The 20,362-nt window shown below is 30.9% G+C and overlaps 1 protein-coding gene across 1 annotated transcript; it reads left to right on the top strand.

The window, feature by feature from the left end:
- The first annotated feature begins 2,813 nt into the window (after window positions 1-2,813).
- On the top strand, window positions 2,814-17,804 carry LOC143189511 (exoglucanase B). Its single transcript, XM_076393845.1, has 12 exons — window positions 2,814-2,861; window positions 3,685-3,903; window positions 6,774-6,893; window positions 10,119-10,272; window positions 12,995-13,123; window positions 13,179-13,373; window positions 13,435-13,634; window positions 14,197-14,350; window positions 14,415-14,532; window positions 16,534-16,688; window positions 16,744-16,920; window positions 17,539-17,804. Exons 2-12 carry the CDS (start codon window positions 3,698-3,700, stop codon window positions 17,767-17,769), a joined length of 1,839 nt encoding a protein of 612 aa, XP_076249960.1. The 5' UTR covers window positions 2,814-2,861; window positions 3,685-3,697; the 3' UTR covers window positions 17,770-17,804.
- Window positions 17,805-20,362: the final 2,558 nt, after the last annotated feature.

Consider the following 20,362-nt stretch of genomic DNA (forward strand, 5'->3'; position numbering starts at 1 on the left):
ACTAATGGGTGTAATGGATGTGATGGTAAGGCAGAACATAATCCAGTAGATTCACAGTGGTATTTTAATGTCTTAAAATACTGACAAATAATTTTCATTTCCCCAATTGTAACTGGTTTATTGGAACCATAATCTTCGGGATCATCTGCGGAATAGTTCAATTTTATTGTGATGTGCTCGTTGTTGTTTTGGTGTTGAATTTGTTGCAATCCAAGCCTATCCACTTCATTTCCAACTATTCTCTTAATATTTAATTCTCATTCTCTCAATATTTAATTGACTTCGTTTACTTGGCAATGCTAATAATAAAAGTAAAGAAAGTTCTCGCGCTCCAAGTTTATGCCTAAATAATAACAAATATAAAATACATTTACAAAGTATGATTTACACATAAAAAGCCACTAGATAATTCCAGTGATCATTCCGGTGATGAATCCGATTGGAAATTACCGTATTAATCATGTTTGTCATATGTGAGATGTCATTGTATAAAATATAAATAAAAAAATTGCAAATAAAATTTATATATAATTTAATACGTTATATTCTAATCGCAGATTCATAATAATGGCCGGAAGTTTTAATCAACATTCAAAATTTCTTAATTACAAAATAAATTTGTGAATGTATCCACAAATATTTGAAGATCCATGATCCACAAACTATTGATGAGAGTGACAGTAACACATAGTATAGGAAATGAAGTATTTCATATTTTCACATCTTATAAACCTTCCCACAAATATTTTAGAACTAAAATTAGCCAAATAGGTCCAGCCATTCTCAAACTCTAGCGAAATTGACGAACAGCAGCAGCTCTTATATACAGATAATTAAAGCTAATCCAGCACTTAAGCAGAGATTAGATATAACTTTTGTGAAAACACAAATAAAACATTATCTTGATATAAAAAAATTTACTTGAGAAGGTTTCATTTAGAATGAAAGAAAAACATTAAATTTAAAGTTTGTCAATGATGAAAAATAACGATCATATATAAGATTTTCAAAATGTTACTAAGCTTTCAAATTTTGACAATGTTTTTATTTAAATTGACAAAAATTATTTAATTATTAACATTCAAAATTCACATATTAAGCTTCTTAACCCAAAATGGTAAAATAACTCACTAATTACTATTTCAATCCTAAAAAGGCTCTTGAAATTGATGATATTTCACTTTAGTTATTGAAAAAGTTCCGACGAAAAGCAATCGTCCTGTTAACATTCAATGTCTGTTTAAGGCTTAAACATATTTCAAAATGTCTTAAGGTTGTTCGAATTATTATACTTAAGAAGCCTAACAAGCCAACAGAACAAGTCGGATCTTACAGGCCTATTCTCTGCTACCTGCGATATCAAAATTATTGTAGAAACTGCTTTTAAAACGTATTAAACCATTTATAAAACATCAGAATTCCTTTGGATTTCGAAAATGCCAGTTAATCAAGTAAAAATGAAGTAGTAAAGGCATTTGAAGAATATAAATACTTCTCTGCAATATTCCTGGACGTTTCACAAGCTTTGGATCGGGTATGGCATTTGAGACTAAGCTACAAAGGTGAACAAAGGACTACGAAATATAATTTAGAGTCTCACGTGAAGGGAAATTCTCAACCTTTAAACCCATTTAGAATAGAATTCTCCAAGGTAGTGCCTGAAGGCCATCCCTGTATCTGATCAACGCTGCTGATATCCCAACAACAAAAAAGAAACAGTATTTGAAGCATTTGCCGATGATGAGTTATTATGGCAAAAGATATATATCTGCCTAAAGATGTAGAAAAAGTACAAGTGGCAGTTAACGAAATCTACAAAGGGATTAGAGACTGGAAAATACAGCGTAGTAGCTCTAATGGCAATTTAGACCTATTAGATGCAAATATGGAGTAGCAATAAAACATCAAATCAACTAGTAACGCAACGCTGCCAAAAAACCTCTCTAAATATACTTATCGATATGTAACCAACATCTAACCAAATCATTATCTAAGATTTGACCCTAAAAATAGAATAAAGCTATTTAATCGAAGCAACGTGGAAGCAATACAGCGACTAGACAACATGCAGGAAATCGGAAGATTGTAGCGAATCAAACCACGTGAATTTATATAGTGAATAAATGTTGCTTTAAACTTTAGTAGCTAATTACTGTTAAAATAATTCGCGAGGAAAAATCATTAAAGGAGGCTAAAGTTAGTTGAAGTTACCGGCTAAAACCTGATTGTTTTATTTGTCCAAAAGCTATAGGGTTATATCAAATATTAACCCAACCTGTATTGTTTCAAAACATAAGAAATCAAATATTAATACTATTAATTTTTTTAAATATGAACTAAAAATATGAGCATGCTACTTTTCGTTTTCCCACATATTGTTTCATTTGCCCAAAAATTGACGTAGTTATTGAAGTATAAGAAAATAACACATATTTTTTACATAGAAATGATGATGCTTTAACATGTTTATAGTTACAGGTTACTAATTACTAATATCAGTACCGTCATCTTTATAAATCCCCCTAAAACTTATTTGTATAGCCTACATAAGCCACGATGACCAAATAATTCATAATGTCTTAAAATATGAAGTATTAAAGATTATTTGTGAACATTGATCTTAACCAAAAGGAACAAGAAGATTATAGATACATTTAAACAGATGAAATCATAAAGTGTTTGTGTTCTTATCACATTTATTAATTTATCATTTTAACGTAGGCACTTTTATATAAAAATATTATGTTTGTCCCTTCAGATTTATAGAAATATATCAAGTACTTGAAAATGAAGTGGCAACAATAATATAAAAAATCAGTAAGGATTATTAAATAATTTAGTTGTTTCTTTAAGTTGGAAAGGTAAGTAACAATCAAACTTATTTGTGTTTTGTAACATTGTATTTATATAAAACTAATAGGTTTATTGTATCATAATTGTTATTAATTGTAAATAAATTTTAGTATAAACTAATATTATTTACCTATTCAAACAAACATCTAATCATCTAGAACATATTTGTCTTACAGATTCCTCTAAAGACATTTAATAATTAAATGCAATAATAATTTTAAAAATGTTCATAAATAAAACATAATTTGAGTTTTAAAAAAAATACCAAAATAACTGGTAATACTAAATTAGATTTGTAACCTATCGAGTACAGTACCAGTAATTAACATTTAATATTTTTAAATGTTTCTTGATCTTGATTTTCAATCTTGATTTTTAGATCAGAAATCTTTGGCGAGATTTTTATACAGGCTGATGTTTTCAGGACGTTAGAATATTCTTTTAATAACTATTAATCATACTATTATTACTTCTACTGGATCATTTTTATCACATGCAAACAGAAACCTTTTCAAATCTATTGTATTATATAATATTAGATAATTACGAATTTATGGATATCAAATAATTGACACTTCAGAGTTTAATTTTAAGTTTATTTGGAGTTATTTAATCCATTAAATTTAAATTATCAGTATCTTTATTGGTAACATTTTATGAGAGTAAATTAGTTATACATACATTTTTAAATGTTTTGTAAATGTAATTTTAAAGGATTAGTATATTTCCGCTTATTATTGCCGTTCTATACGTTTGTCAAATTAATTAAAATATAAAAAATAAAATATAAAATATTAAAATTAAATCTACCAAATTTTGTTTTAATTTTAGAAGTGGCCTAACAATGAAGATTACCCTGGCAATATTATTGGTAACAATAAGTTGCATTAACGCTGGCGAATTCAAAGATCGTTTTTTGGAATTGTATAACATCATCACCAACAAAGCGAATGGTTACTATTCACCTGAGGGTATTCCATACCACAGTCGAGAAACACTGATTGTGGAAAGTATTGATTATGGCCACGAAACTGATTCAGAAGCATTAAGGTAACATAATCTGATATATTAGTTATCTTAAGTCAGCAAGAAAGCAAAGAACATTTTATCCAAAATGGATTTGTTAACTAATAATAATAATTTAATAATAACTTTTTAAATTAACGCGAATATTTTTTTACATTTTTTATTATTGATTCTTCTTAAACACACTTTAACATCAAATCGTTACATTTTTTGAGAGTACTCTGCTTGAGTATTATCCAAGGTTCTTCTGATTTCCTGAGTGACAGTTGCTTCCTAAAAGTTTGGCGTTAATAATCACCCCTATAGTGAGTCTTAGAACATTATTCTTATAAAGATTTTATTTAATACTTTCTCATAACTCGACTCAACAGCTCCATATCGGCTTTTGCAATCAAAGCCAGTTCTTTTCTCTATATTTTCGGTGCTCCTTTCAACGGAATGTTTGAAGAATTGGCTCCAATACACTTCCTTATTGCATATCTGCTTTACCATTTTTTTATTATACTGTAAAGTTCCTCTTGTTTGATTCCCACATGCTAAACTTTGTCGAAGACGTGTGCTACATCTATGAATTTGTGAGTAAACAATTTTATATTCGAAGACTATTTTGATGTCATTAGTTATTTTCATGAACCGGGTAATTTGAATGTTTGTTCATAAAACCTGATTGAATTCAAAGAAACTGATTGGTAGGTGGTATTCTTCTTTGTATAATTTCTTTTAAACAGAAAATGTTCAAAATATACAATCTCACTTTTCGACTGGTTTTTTACATTCGTGATGTCAGACGAAAATGCACGAATTCTTTTCTTTATAAATTGTGAGAGATGAAAGGACGGAGATTTGGTATTTATTTTTTCAACGGTGGCATCGAATTGATAGCGAAACGGAAATGTATATATTCCTTCACTTACTAACTTTAAAAAAGAAAAGGAAAGAAACAATTACTGAATACTATTATTATGCAATTTTATATTTGAATGTTCCGTGGTTCCGTAGAAGGAATGGTATAATAACCCCAGAAATGTTTTATCGTATTTTAATAATATGTTAAAAGCTATTTTTAAATAACATACTATAATATCTATAGATAATACAATAGAACTTAAACAAAACCTAAAAACTAAAGATGTACAAGTACCATAAATACTAAATAAAAATTAAACAAACATAATCATAGAAAAAAAGTAATCCGTGACATAACAAAAAATTATCGCACAATAACTACCAGAGCCTTTTTAAATAAAATAAATGTTTCATTTATTATTGAACGGAAATATTTTTAATCACTATTCGAAAATATAATATACATATTCAGCTTTTCTCCCGTGATGCGATTTCTTCGATCGTTAATAATTTCACCAGATTTTGAAAAAACTCGTTCCGAGGGGATATATCTTGCGGGTATAGCGGAATATTTGAAATATAAATAATATAATTCAAGTAATATCATTTTATGAATGTGCCAAAAATTCAATTTGTTTTCTAAACGCCCAATATAAGGCATTTCCAAACACTGCTTAATTTGTAAAGTTGTTATAGTACCTGGTGTAATTATTTTCTCCATTCTAGCTAGTTTTTGATCAAAATGTCTTCAGATGTAATACATTCTTTGTCAGTATTTGTGTCTTGAATATCAGTTGTAGTAATGAATTTGTATTTTTTGAAGTTAGAATGGAAGATATGTCTTTTGTTAAAAATTCTTTTATTGCCTCAGCATTATTTGTAATATCACATACTGACTTCTTTAAATCAGATTTCATTTTTAAATAATTGTAGATATTAGAAGTTGAAGATTCTGTTTCAAAATATTCTCAAACCATAGAATGTTTTGCTGAATGCATCATTTTACTGAAAAGTTGTAAAATAATAAAAATAGTGGCCCGACCATCATAATTTTCTTGTATTTTTTAATAGGCCAAGAAAACAAATTGTTTCTTATCAGCAAATTTATTCTCTCTTTACTGTTAATTTTTTTACGAAATTTAACTGCTACTGTAAAAACATCTTTAAATCGTTTCGAATCGATGCAATTTCTGGAACTTTTTGAACCTCTGCCTTCAAGACTTTAGGAAAGAAGTTTTGACAATCAAAAGACTTAAACAAAAATCAGGATAATTAGACTGAAACGAAAAAGTCAATCAAAGAAAATATTACCTGTTATTGCAATAAAATCAGTCTAAAGTATTTTACTATTGATCATTCACAATTTTAATCTTTTTGCCCTATTACATTAATAATCTTCTACATTGATACACAATATATAGTTATTTACAAGTAAACTACCAAAAAAAAAAAAATATATATATATATATATATATATATATTATATATATATATATATATATATATATATATATATATAAAGTAGTAAAAAGGATATAAAAAGAGTGGAATAAAAATAGCGACTGAAACGATAGTCGATAGCAAGAAAGCAGTCAATTACTAAAAAGTCGATAGTCAATTTCAGTCGAAAGTTCCCAACGCTAGTAGATTTATAAAGTTTATGTTAAAATGTATGAAGTTATATATATGGTAGAATACGCTTATATTAAAGTTTCAATATTAATCTCATGATGATGGATATTCATGACAATCATCACATAACTTTAATAATTATAATTGAATTATTGAGTGCCATAACTAGCTATGCTGGTCTGATAGCTCATGGTGATACGGCCCACTGCTGCGATAACCACTATTTTAATAACACCCAAGATGAAATAAATATATACTTGTAATTATAGTTATGCTTTTCCACGAATAAATATATTTAATCAGAAAACGAATAATCATAACTCATATGTTATCAATAGTGTGGCTCTAATTTAGTAATTTCTTTCTCGCCAATTCAATGATATTTCGTCAACAATATTAAGAATAAATATTTTCAGCTTTAACCTGTTCCTGCAAACAGTATATGGAGCTATTTCGGGAGATTTTGGGCCATTTAATGAAGCATGGTCTTTAATAGAAGATTATGTAATTCCAGTAATCCAACCTAACATGGACAGGTAACATTATTTATTAAATGTTGTAAATATTTCGAGATAGATTAATCTAATTTTCTAAAAATAATTTTCTAGTATATATTTACCAATATTTATTTAAAACGTTGATAAACACTTCAATTTTTATCTTAGATTTTAAGATTTGATAAGTTTAGTGTTTACATCATTGAAACAAATTATTCTAATTTATGAAAAACCCACTATTTTTTAAATTGATTTTGATTTAAAATTAATAAATCTTTAATTTTGAATACGGCTTTGAAAAACTTCAAACAGTTTGTGACACAGACATTGTTGCGACGCGAATTTATTATAAATGGTTGGGAGAGCCCTGTAAAATGTAACTTAAGCTAATTGTAGAATTCTTTCGGTTCTATTGTTAGAGGGTCTAATTTATTAAACCTTTTTACTGAAGTTTTTAACATATATGATATGGAAAAGAATTATGACCTGATAAAAAACATAACGTTCGCAGTATATTGAACGTCTGGTAAATATAGACAGGCAAAAAGATACCAAGTAAACAGAACAGATTTGTTCAGCAAGGATGATTCCCATCGGCTCGTTGTCAAGTGTTTAGGATAACGAGGATTTAAGTACCGGTAGAGGACTCTTTATGACGCCTAACCATAAATATATCAAAAAGACCCGAAATGGTGGAATTTTTGGGAATTTCTTAAGAGTCCGAAACGCACATATTTTGTCAGCGTGAGAAGTTCCTAGCTGGAAGAGTGTTTCCCAACCTGATATTATCAGCAAATCGGGGTACAGAAAATGGTTTCTTGGACCAGCCTTGTCCATCACCACCAAGAACCCGAGGAAGGAGCTTCACCGATAAAACACTGTGCATCTAATTTGCATGAACACCGAAGAAAAGAGTGTTATTGAAAAATGAGAAGAATAAAGTATTGCTGAGAGAAAGTATTGAATTGAAAGAAGAAGAAATAATTGAATGAGCATTAATTGAAGAAATCATTGTATTAATTGAAGTATAATTGAAAGCATAGAATTCCTGTCTATATTAGCCAATCTACACCTTTCGCTAATAGTAAGTACATGCGATTTGAATCATAATTCTTTTCCCATGACGTATTAAGTAATATATTTTAAATGTATATATGTGTATTCTTTACAATCAATTAAACTTCTCGTCTTTGGGAATTTACAACCTTGTTTTCTCTCCCGCATCTCAACAGACTTTTTTAAAGATTTAAACTTTAATATGGTTATTACAATAATTTTAAAATGTATAAGCTGAAACCGAATGGTCCTTAGCTGATGCTGCTTTGTATTAAAGCTTAGATGTTTTGCGGCTTTGAGTGATTTAAGAAGTGTGTCGGTCTCTAGATTTGTATTGACGTTACTCATAAATCAAAAAATATTGAGTAGCACATAAACTTATTACAATGAAAGTTAGGCAAGCTGTCTTTCGGAGACATACTTGTAACATTCTTGAAACAATTCTGCAGACAAATTAATCTAACTCGAATACTATACAGGGCAGCTCTCAGCTGTAATAAATTAACTTATATATACTGTAAATTTTTCGATGACATTTCTGATCTTGGTTTGGCTTGGATATTTCAAGTGTTGCCAGAAACCATATAATGTTATCATTGGAAAATTTACATGGTTAAACATGCAGTGTAAGTAATTTAATGGTAACTTAATAAATGTACCTGGAAAAAACATTAAATTAACTCGTCAACTTTTTCGCTGATTATTTTTATAATTTTGACTATAAATTATCGATCTGAATTATCAAGACAATAGAGTATCAATGAGCTCAAATATTCATAGGAGGATAAAGGATCATGCTATAGCACTGTAAAGTACTATTATGAGAAATGTAATGACAGTCTTGCTCTAAGATGAGCTTCACTAAAGTTCTCTGATGTCGAATGTGGAGAATGTGGTGATATGAGCATGTTTAGTCATAAGTATGACAACCATCTAAAAGCCATTTGACCATAAGAAAGATTTAATCGCTTTGGATCCGTCATAATCTTAGAGAAAATATTAAATTAAAAAAAATAAGATAAGACTAGAAATTAGCACAAGGAAGGAACAGGTAACGTGTCAGGGACGTATCCCTATGAGCTCGATTTAAAACAGAGATTGACCTTATCATTCTCCTAAAAAGGGACAAACCCAACAAAATTTTCAGGGCACGTGGCTCTCACAACACATCACATCGAAGCAAGTGGTTGCTTGTTTATTCGTCATTAGCAGGCACTTAGCGGCTGTAGTGTTAAAGCTCAGGACGATAATTCTGAAAAGTACAAAGTTTTCGTTTGCGAGAAGTTTTCGGTCAAAGTTAAAAACTATACGAATAATTTCCAATCAAAAATCCAACAATGTAAGCTCTCACATATTGGTCAAACCGTGGATGTTTAACTGAACCAAAATGTCGGAGTAATAGATCACCTGCCGTTCAATATTGATTTGATTCCCAATTATATTATTTTGTTTATATTCACTAAAATTAAGAATTACATGATCAACTATTCCTATACCCGAAGAAGTGGATGAGGCTCTTGACGCCCGCAGAAGTCCTGAGGCTGACAATCTGATGAATAACGTGAATATCGAAAGAATTCATACTTTAAATTATTTATTTTATCGATAATTGTTGAGTTTTTTAAGCACATGTGATAATCTTGGGAGAAAATTGTGTTTTTCTTTTGTAAACTGATTATTTCTTCGCGAATTCTTGTGCGAAATAATCACATTATATAACCAAATAATAACAATATTAATCCAATAATAATACTAAATCAATATTATTTTTTATGCCGAAGAACTTAATACTAATATTATTTTTGTCAATTTTTAAGATTAAAATCACTCCTTAGTCTCTTATTCTTAAGCTGCTTCTTAACTAATATTGCTGCATTGCTTGTCTATGAAGAACCAAAATTACATTTGACAAGTTGTGTTTTTTAAGGCATTTATTTTTATGTTGATGAACACAAAGTGATGCATGACCTTATTGAAATTCCTGGCACCATGACATAAAGTTCGACAATACCTACAGAATCATTTTATACCAGGATCACTCCACTGTATTACCGTTATGATGTGTTGCATGTTTTTTTTTCATATATAAGTAATTAGGAACATTTTATACGTGTAAAATATGTTTATAAGTAGATGATTTTTAAGTATAACCATTTCACGATTTCATTAATTGCTCATTAATATTAATTTATTAATGTATGGCCGTAGATATAACCCAGATCAACCTACCACTAATGCAGAAATCACAGTTGGCTCTGATCCGATCAGTAGAGAATTGTTTGAAGCTTACGGTGATCACTCAATTTATGGAATGCATTGGTTACTAGACGTCGATAACGTTTTTGGATTTGGCAATGTGCAGGTATAAATAAATTATGCATGCATAAATACTAACATAAATACTAAACACTAATACATAAAAGTATGCATCACTAAAGATGCTAGATAAAAGAACGTGGCTTTAAGTTTAGTTTCAAATTTCAAAACTTGATCCTATATATTACATTAAAAAGTCGTAACTTGTTTTTCGGTATATTCCAATAAAATAATGTTAATTATTGCTTAATTTATTGTCTATTAATGAGAGATTTAAATATTATGTTTAATTATAATATTAATACATTTCAACCCTCTTTAGTTATATTTGTTTCATATCGTTTATAGGTGTTTGCATCCATTCTAGTGTATTCACTTTAAGTAGGCGTTTATTGAGAAAAATAGGTACATTATAAATTATTCAAAATAATTTCCATAATCTATAATTATTTTACTTCTCCAAAAACAGTAAATTTTCACACTTCTTTATCATTTTGAAAGCGTAGGTCTGCAGCATGGCATCGATTTCAATAAGTGGTAATCAAAGGCAAAATTTCCTATACGTACTATAACAGTGGGTACTCCACAACACTTGCTCATTGTGGCCGAACTTTGTGATGCATGAATATTAAATGCCCCGTTTATTATGCGTCGACGTTTGACTATCACAGAGTAAAAGCGTGTCCGAAGAGACGGCCAGTGAAACGAAACAAAAGTGCAACATTTGTGTCACAAATGCGGCGTTAAAAAAAGTCTAACAATAACAGTTTAAAAACTGGGTTTAAAATAAAAAGTGAAAGTGCGATCGGAAAAAAAGATCAGTAGAATAGAAACTCTACATCTGCACCACAAATTCAGCGTATGATAATTTGAAACATAAAAATAAAAAAAAGTATTATTTCGACAATACACAGAAAATATGGAGAAGAAAATTGCAAAAAACAGATAAAATGGAACTATCGACATCAGGCGAAGTATCACATATTGATGTTTTGAATCTAGAGACTCAACTAGAACCCAGAACGAGCAGGCATTCAACAATGCGTAGATGGACGAAAAGTCGGGGCGGGAGACCCTTGAAATTGTATTAGCCAATATGCAAAAACAAATAGATGACTTCCAGCTGCAACTAAATAATGATAAACTACTAAGCGAACAAACGCAGTCCAATTCTAACATATGAAACAAATGAAGAACTGCAGAAAGAAGTAGGCTGCATAACTGTTAAAAGTAAAAAAAGGAAAGCAAGTAATTCGCCAGGATCTTCACCGCAGCAATTAAAAATAAAACAAAACAATGAACAAAATAAAGAAATTAGAATGCCTAAGCCACCCCCAATCATCGTAAGTAATGTTACCGACTTACATTTGCTTTACGAAACACTGAGGGCCATCTATACAGTATTCAAAGCAACAGTACTAAACAATGGACAAATAAAATTGAACGCCGAATATCGTAAAACATTCACGAAAATAACAGATTGTCTAGAGTTGCTGAAACTGCAATGGCACTCTTATGAAGACAAACAAACAAAAGACATCAAAGTTATCGCAAGAGGGCTTCCATCAACTACTAAAACTGAAAAAATTATTGCAGAACTAAACCAAATGGGCTTTAATACATAAATGCGATAGATATTTTAAAAAACGATGGAACCAAAAATAACAAAGGATAAATTTTAGTCCACAAGAAACGAATACCCCTATTAATGTTAGCCTTTGAACATGATACAGACGCAAAAATCATTTTTGGTATTAAAAGAATTTGAGGGGTCGAAATAAAAATCGAACCTCTTAAAAAACGAACTTAATACCGCAATGCAAAAGATGCCAATTGCATGGACACACACAGAAATTATGCAGAAGAGAACCTAGATGTGAAAATGTTCAGGCAAACATATCACCACAGAGTGTAGAAAACCCAAAGAAGCTAAGGCGAAATGTGTAAACTGTAATGAAGCGCATATATGTTATAGATGATGTGTAGTTACGTATTCGTTTCTACCCCTATTAATGTTAGCCTTTGAACATGATACAGACGCAAAAATCATTTTTGGTATTAAAAGAATTTGAGGGGTCGAAATAAAAATCGAACCTCTTAAAAAAACGAACTTAATACCGCAATGCGCACACACAGAAATTATGCAGAAGAGAACCTAGATGTGAAAATGTTCAGGCAAACATATCACCACAGAGTGTAGAAAACCCAAAGAAGCTAAGGCGAAATGTGTAAACTGTAATGAAGCGCATATATGTTATAGATGATGTGTAGTTACTCAAGTAGAAGCTCAAGTTGAACCTCAAAACACAATGGTTGAAAAGAAACATATAACCAAGTTAATGGGGAAATGACTTATGCACAAAGTATCAGTCAAAATAACCAAACAGACACAAAGGAAGATAAAGCAACCACCAACAAATTGTTTTTTAAACTAATAGCAAAGCTAGACAGACAGGGAAGAAGGGTTGAATATTTTTCCGAAAGAATTGAAAAACATTGGGCCTGTGACACCAAAAACCAGAAATGGCAAACGGCTGAGTAACTGTTATTTTATGTGGAAAAAGCCAAAACCATCTAATTTTATAGTTAAATTAAGTTTATTTACTTTAATACTTCGCATTTCTATCAACATATATCTCTAGATATCAAAATACATGCAGCATGTAATATAAAATTTAATTATTCTTATAAAACAAATAAGTAATAAATTCGAAATCTAGAAATATAGTCATTCAGTTGAATTTGTAAAAACTATAAAGTTATTATAGGGTCAATGTACAGGAGGACCATCAGTTAGTGGACCATCATTAATAAACAATGGACAAGGAACAATCTGGCAAAGTATTACATATCCAACTTGTGATAATTTTACTTATGGTGGCCCATATGGATTTTCAGTAAGATTTCGAAGTAAAGTTAATTTACAATCAATTTAAACGAATTTGTTTTCAGTTTTACGAAAATGTTCCATATTGGACATACAGCATAGCGCCCGATTGCGATGCTAGAATAGTCCAGGTGGCTTTATGGGCAGCTCAGTGGGCAAGAGCTCAAGGAAAACTATCCTTAATCGAAGAAAGTTTAGGCAAAATATCCAGGGTCGGAGACTATCTGAGATACGCTATGTACGACCGGAACTTTAAAAGAGTAAACAATTATTTAACCGAACTCATCACCAACAGCCAATTAATGTCAATAATGTTCGCAGATTGGAGACTGTATTGGAAAAACCGAATGTCCAGCTGGCAAAGGAAAAGAAAGTTCGCATTATTTGCTCTCTTGGTATATTGGTTGGGGAGGTTCTCTTGGAGAAAATGGTTGGTCTTGGATCTCTAGCAGTAGCGAGGCTCATGGTGGTTATCAAAATCCAGTTACAGCTTACGCATTGGCTAATGAACCTACTTTAATGTAAGTATTCAAGAACCAACAAATTAAGTTAATGTATTTCTTAGAAAAATGTTATAATATTAACTAAACTTAAAATGAAGGCCAATGAAATTAATATTACTACATAACTGAAATACACACAATCCACAATACAATATACAAAAATATGGTTGCTAAGGTCCAAATAATAACAGAACATCTGAGTTCTAATTTATATCACTTTCCAAAGACTTCAAACATTAGAAAATCACCTTAATGGTACATTTTACACATGCTTAAAAAATTTAATAATGCTCATATGTATTTAAAGATGAAAAGTGTTTATTCGACGTACAGTACTCGATAACACTTCGTCAAAATTTAAGCACATATGTTCTTTTTAGCTCACAATTTAAAGTGACATATAACAAAAATAAAGGCCTCTAATGTAAAGCTTGATTATGAATCGAGTAAAATGCCCTTTGTGATATAACACACTATATATTTTAAATCACTAAAAATCAATTCAAATTAATATTTAGTAATTAATATACAATTTAATCATATAACCTAATATTACCTAATTTAACATTCCTATAATTAGTCCAAAATCATCAACTGGTGCTGCTGATTGGGCTACATCCGCACAACGACAAGTGGAACTGTACAAATGGTTACAAACTGAAGAAGGTCCAATCGCTGGTGGTGTAACTAACTCCTGGAATAATAACTACGAAGAGCCACCAGAGGATGTTAAGGTTTTTTTTTAAATTCTTAATGTAGTAATCTTCGATAATCTACCAAACTTATTTTTTATGTTAGAACTATACATTCCACGGCATGTACTACGCTGCACAACCTGGTTTTGAAGGTTCTAGTGATTTGGTTATTATGCAAGCTTGGACAATTGATAGATTGGCTCAGTATTATTACGCCTCCGGTAAGCAAATCTTACTATAGTCCGTTCAATGAAACAGTGAACTCACGTCATCTGATTTGATGACGTCAAAACGTCGCAATGTTGCCGCATCAACTCTGGGCTTGGGTTCATTTTTAGTTTGACACAACAAAATTCTAACCTAAATAAAATTAAACAAAAATTATTTTCTCAAATATAATTTAATTTAATATTATAGTACATCAAATGCATATATTATCGAAGGACTTATAATTATAATTAATTATGCAGTTATATTAGTTTGTAGGTTAGAGTTGTATTTTAATATATTTAACTATTTTCTACACCACATCTGAGTTAGAGTTCTCGGCTTGTTTTTTTTTTATGTAGTGGTATCCCATAAAGGCCTAATCCACCTAATTAACAATTGTGTATCCATTTTCCTTCAGTGCAGTGTTTCCTTGGAAAGTCATTTGATATCGCTATATTTCTCTTTAGTTTATTCTGTTACTACCTATATACATACATCTTTCTTGATAAAACTAGATTTAATCCCTGCATTCTCCCTAATGCATTTGCCATATCTGCAAAAGAGTGGGTATTATTTCTCACACATATTAAGCAAATGCTCATGTATATTCTGAACAATTACACACATACCCATGTGCGTAAATATTTCACAATACAATGAAAATTTCTATAGTTATATTAACTTCTTGTTAATATATTGGAAATTGTCAGAATTGAATGATAAACTCATATTCAGAAAGATTTATTCAAGTGAATGACCAAACTATTAATTTCCAATCTATCTAACATTTGTTCACAATTCCATCATCTGTCAATTTCTTCTTCAATGTATCCGATCGGCTTTATCCTAACTGATTATATTATTTATTTTTTACCATTTCTGTTTCCAGCATGAAGTACAATATATCTGCAATGAATCATTAATACATGTTATAACCATTATTAATAAAACTTAGTTAAATGTTATTCCAAATTAACTTATTTTTTGTAAGTTTTTGTTATCTTAACACTATATTTAAGATCATATTGCAATAACCATGGGTATATTGGTCCCATTCTGATTATGTGCCATCTAAATATACAAATTGAAATAAAAAATCTTCCTTGATATTGTTATATGCTTTTAACAAGTTTATTCTTTTAAAAGCAATCTCTCTTTATTAGATCTCTTCGTGAGTTATCTTTACAACATTTAAATCCTACATTACTCAACAGAGTATGAACCGCTGTTCTATATCCTTCAAAAAGCTGCATATTTCTAAGCTTTCTATGGATACTTTCCAGACTAACTCTTACTACCTCTTACTGTAGCGTAATAGTTTCTGACATTATGTGTATATCCCGCCACATTTACCGATCGGCCCCAACTCTTCTGGCATCAGACGTTGTCAGTCCCTAATATTTTTCAGATCATTTTCCATTATCTTGATTCAAAACTGTTTCGGAACCATTGGCTATATCTTCTACACAATAGGTCGATTTTACCTCAGAGGTTTGTGAGAAATTCTTACGCCTTTCATTCGAGGGACATGTCCAAACTATTGTAATCTGCATCTTGTTGATTTTGTTCAAACAAATAGCTTCATTTCTAATATGATCTCGAAAAAAAAAACAAAAAAACTCAAGCTTATGTCAGACTGTAGCAGAGCCGAAGTTTCGGAATCATGTAAAAGAATTCACAAGATAAGCGTTCGGAAGATAAGCGTCAGTCTTCATTATAACACTTCTCTTCCATATGCACTATCTTAGAATGCAAAAAACTACTGCGACTTGACCGGATCTTTTTTTCTTAAACAATTCTTCTGTATTTTCACAATACTATATTCGAAGTTAATAGTCAGCAAACTAATAATCTTTTTATGTGTTCAATGAACTGTCTTTCCAAATGAAAAGCTCAATTTTATTTTTAAGCTTAATGATTTATTTAATCTACTCGCTGGATATATTAACTATTATTGAGGACAGGGTATAGCATTTTTATTCTTAATTGTTTCAACATAAAACAAATTTTAGATGATGCCAATGCAAAAGAAGTATTAACCAAATGGATCGACTGGTTCTACACGCAAGTACGTTTTGAGGACACTTGGTACAGCGTTCCAAGTTCTTTTTCGCTAGAAGGTAATATGCCTCATACCAAAGTAACTGTCTCTGCTGAAGGTGAAAATGTAAGAATATTTACTATATGTATAACAGTTATATGAATATTTTTTTATGTTTTAGATTGGTGTCGCTGTAGCTACCGCTCGAGCATTGACCTTCTATGCAGCTAAAAGTGGAGATGCTAAGGCAAAAGAGACGGCCAAAAATTTATTAGATTATATATGGAAATTGAACAGAGATGAATTGGGTGTTTCTATGACTAGCGTTCTTACTACATACAATCAATTCAACACCAAGGTAAAACATAAATAAAAACTGTAATATTTTGTTTAAAATATTGTCTATGTGCCATTCTATTTCATCATACTTGAGTTAACTATTTCTTGACAATTGCATCAAAACTCCAACATCTCAAACGTCAAGGTTCATACATGATTATAATTATATAATATTAACAAATACTGTTAGATGTAATTGATTAACATATTATATTTGACTTTGTAGGTCGATTGACTTATTTTGTAAAAATCCATAAAAACTTAAGTTAAATTCTTCTCTTAGTTTTAAAAATGCAACTGCTCCAAATAATTCACAGCCCTGAAACCTTTGGGCTCCAGCTACTTCATAGCACAAAATGTGTAACAAAACACTCGATGAATTTACAACTGAACTAATAAAACAACTATTTTCGCGAATTATTTAACTTTAGATTAAGACATAGAGTATTTATGACTTATATTCAGTCACCATTTGGACATATTTTATTAGGACTATTAGCTTAAATAGGGTTTGTCTTCTAAAAATGGTATTGCAATATTAAAATGTGTGTATATTTGGTATAATATTGGTCTCTTTAGAAAAGTTATTTTAACCAAACCAAAGCAAATATTCAAAATTGATTTTATTTAATTTCAGTTGTACATACCAGTTGATGGATGGACAGGAGTGTATCCCAATGATATACCACTAAATGCATCGGCCACCTTCTTGGATATTCGTCCGTGGTTCAAAAATGATCCAGAATGGTATAAAGTTCAAACCTATTTAGATGGTGGAGCAGCCCCGGAATTTAACTATCACAGATTCTTCGAACAGGCTGATTTGGCAGTTGCTTATGGAACATATGCCATACTTTTTGAGGATTAATTGCTAGATTAATAAAAGGTGTATGAAAATATTAACCTGAAAGAGTTTCATTTAACTTAATTGACGATATCCCTTAGTAGTTTAACAATCTGAGCAGTTGGTAACACGTATTTCTTATTATAATTATTATATACAATCTCCAGTGTGAAAAGTCTTATTCTAAAGTCTATATAACGGTTCAATTGAAAAGTCGCCGCCCTACCATAGTAAAACACATTTTTTTGGGCAAAATTAGTTTTTTTTATTCAAGATAATTCCCTTCAAAGGTGATACACTGATTATAGCGACCCTCCAACTTTTCGATACCATTTTTTGTGGCACGATTTGTCCTCTTCTTCAAGATAAACATCAGTTTCGATAAAAATTTCTTCATAGTGACCATTCTTTTGGGATCTGAGGACAGAAAATAGTCACTGGGGGGCAGATCTGGAGAATACGGTTGATGAGGAAGCAATTCGAAGCACAATTCATTGATTTTGCCATCGTTTTCACTGACTCGCATCACGGTGCATTGTCTTTTATCCCATTCCCAAAATACAAAATACTTTGGAGCGGGTTCATCGTGTGCAGTCCACTCAGACGACTGCCGATTGGACTTCGGAGTGAAATGATGAAGCCATTTTTTATCCATTGTCACATATCGACGCAAAAACTCGGGTTTATTACGCTTGATCATGTTCAAACACTGCTCCGAATCATCAACTCGTCGTTGTTTTTGGTCAAAAGTGAGCTAGCGCGGCACCCACTTTGCATAGAGCTTTCTCATACCCAAATATTCGTGAATGATATGATGTTCAATTGATATCTTTAGAGTTTCTGCTATTTAATTCAATTTCAAATTACGGTCATTCAAAATCATTTTGTGAATTTTTTGTTGTTTTTGTTGTGAATATTTTCGTCGGTAGCAACCACTTTTGGGCGTCCACCGCGTTCACCGTCTTCGGTGCTCATTTCACCACGTCTTAACTTAGCATACCAACCCTTGATGGTTGATTTTCTTGGCCGGAGACTTTACAATTAACCTATTATAGGGACAACTAAAGACAACTAATTATTTCGTTCGTTTTTTTTATATAAAGCACAAAATCGTGAGGTATTAATAAGATATATTGAATAATTAATAATATTGTGGTATATTTACGTAAAAAAAGAAATATAAAGAAAAGCTAAATAACTGAAGTTTGTTTGTATTAGTCAGTCCCTGTTTATTACGTGATCCAAAGGAAAATATGGAAAACAATAACAAGAGATAATAATAATAATAAGATACTAATTCACTAAGCGATTAAATATTTTAAACAGATTGTCATATAAGGAGACACTTCGCAATGAATTAGCTATATTCTATAACTATATATTCTATATCATACAACATAGATTTCTCACAATGGGGAGTATAAGCTGCTTGATTTATGGGGAATAAATTAGTAATAGTTTTATAAATCAACAACCTATTAAATTTTATTTATATGCACTCATTTCTAGAGATGTAATAGAATTATTTCTTTTTTTATAAATTTTTCCTTTTTACCAACGAGGGTTTATCCGGACTGGACCTACTGCTTAATGTGGGCTTTGAACCACGATCTTCGGCCTACCGACTGACAAGTGACTAACTTAGAACTCATCCCAGAAGACATCTGGTCCTAACCCAACCTAAATACTAGCGTGAGTGGGATCATTTTCCTTGTCGGATTTTACACTCCTGCCTAGGACAATCGCAAATATTAAACAATCACAGATATAAATTTGCAACCATAACCCAGTAGGATTCGAACCAGCGACTATCGCAATACTAGGTTGATCGCCTTGTCGCCTTTACCACTGCGCTAACCAATCCGGCTGGAATTATTTTGTGAATCCGAAATTTCTTCAGTTCCTCCAGCAGGAAGGGACTTGTACCGTTTTGGTACCAGATTTGGAACAGATTTATACCATTTTCTATGAATATATAGTAAATATTATAGAAGATATTTATAATTAGTTGGTCACTTATAATAGCATCTTCAATTATTTTCAAGGTATGCTCTTATGGCAGGGAATCCAGGAAAACATGATACATATTTGCCCAGAGTTAGTAGTAGGTTAAATCAAGAGTTTGAAGAGTTATCTAGCATATATTAAGGAAAGAAAGGAAAACAGCTTCGTAAACGGTCCTTCCAAGAATGTAAGCGCTTAGTGACATATCTAAGACTAAACACCCACTCATCATTAATTAGAGAAGCCTTCCTTAATATTTTCGCACAAATCTATCATCTGTCTGTATAAAGACAGATGACACATTGTCATTTCATTTACATTTTTCATTACATTGTCTATTCGTATTTCATATTTGTTATTATGTACTTACAAGAGAACTTCCTCTACTTTTATAATTAACAATACCAAGCGGAAGACGACCCCGACCGACCCGACTGAGGTTGTCGAAGTCAGTCAAATGTGAGTCGAGTCATCTCACACTCTATACGCACTGTTGACCAGCAAGAATCAAAAACTAATAATAATTGTACTGGTAAATCACAACTTTTTGCGAAAATCGCTAGAAATGAAGCGAATAGCTTTAGAATGTAGCGAGTTCGTGCACATCAGATAC

This window comes from Rhynchophorus ferrugineus, unplaced genomic scaffold (assembly GCF_030347505.1).
Source record: "Rhynchophorus ferrugineus isolate W39M unplaced genomic scaffold, kcgeb_rfMv2 rfM1, whole genome shotgun sequence".
NCBI classification, from domain to species: Eukaryota; Metazoa; Arthropoda; class Insecta; order Coleoptera; family Curculionidae; genus Rhynchophorus; species Rhynchophorus ferrugineus.

Excerpts from the sequence above, each read along its gene's own strand:
- LOC143189511 (XM_076393845.1), top strand. The coding sequence starts at position 3,698 with ATGAAGATTACCCTGGCAATATTATTGGTAACAATAAGTTGCATTAAC. Across the intron at positions 6,894-10,118 it reads ATCCAACCTAACATGGACAG|ATATAACCCAGATCAACCTA; the intron begins GTAACATTATTT and ends GTATGGCCGTAG. Across the intron at positions 13,124-13,178 it reads GTGGCCCATATGGATTTTCA|TTTTACGAAAATGTTCCATA; the intron begins GTAAGATTTCGA and ends ATTTGTTTTCAG.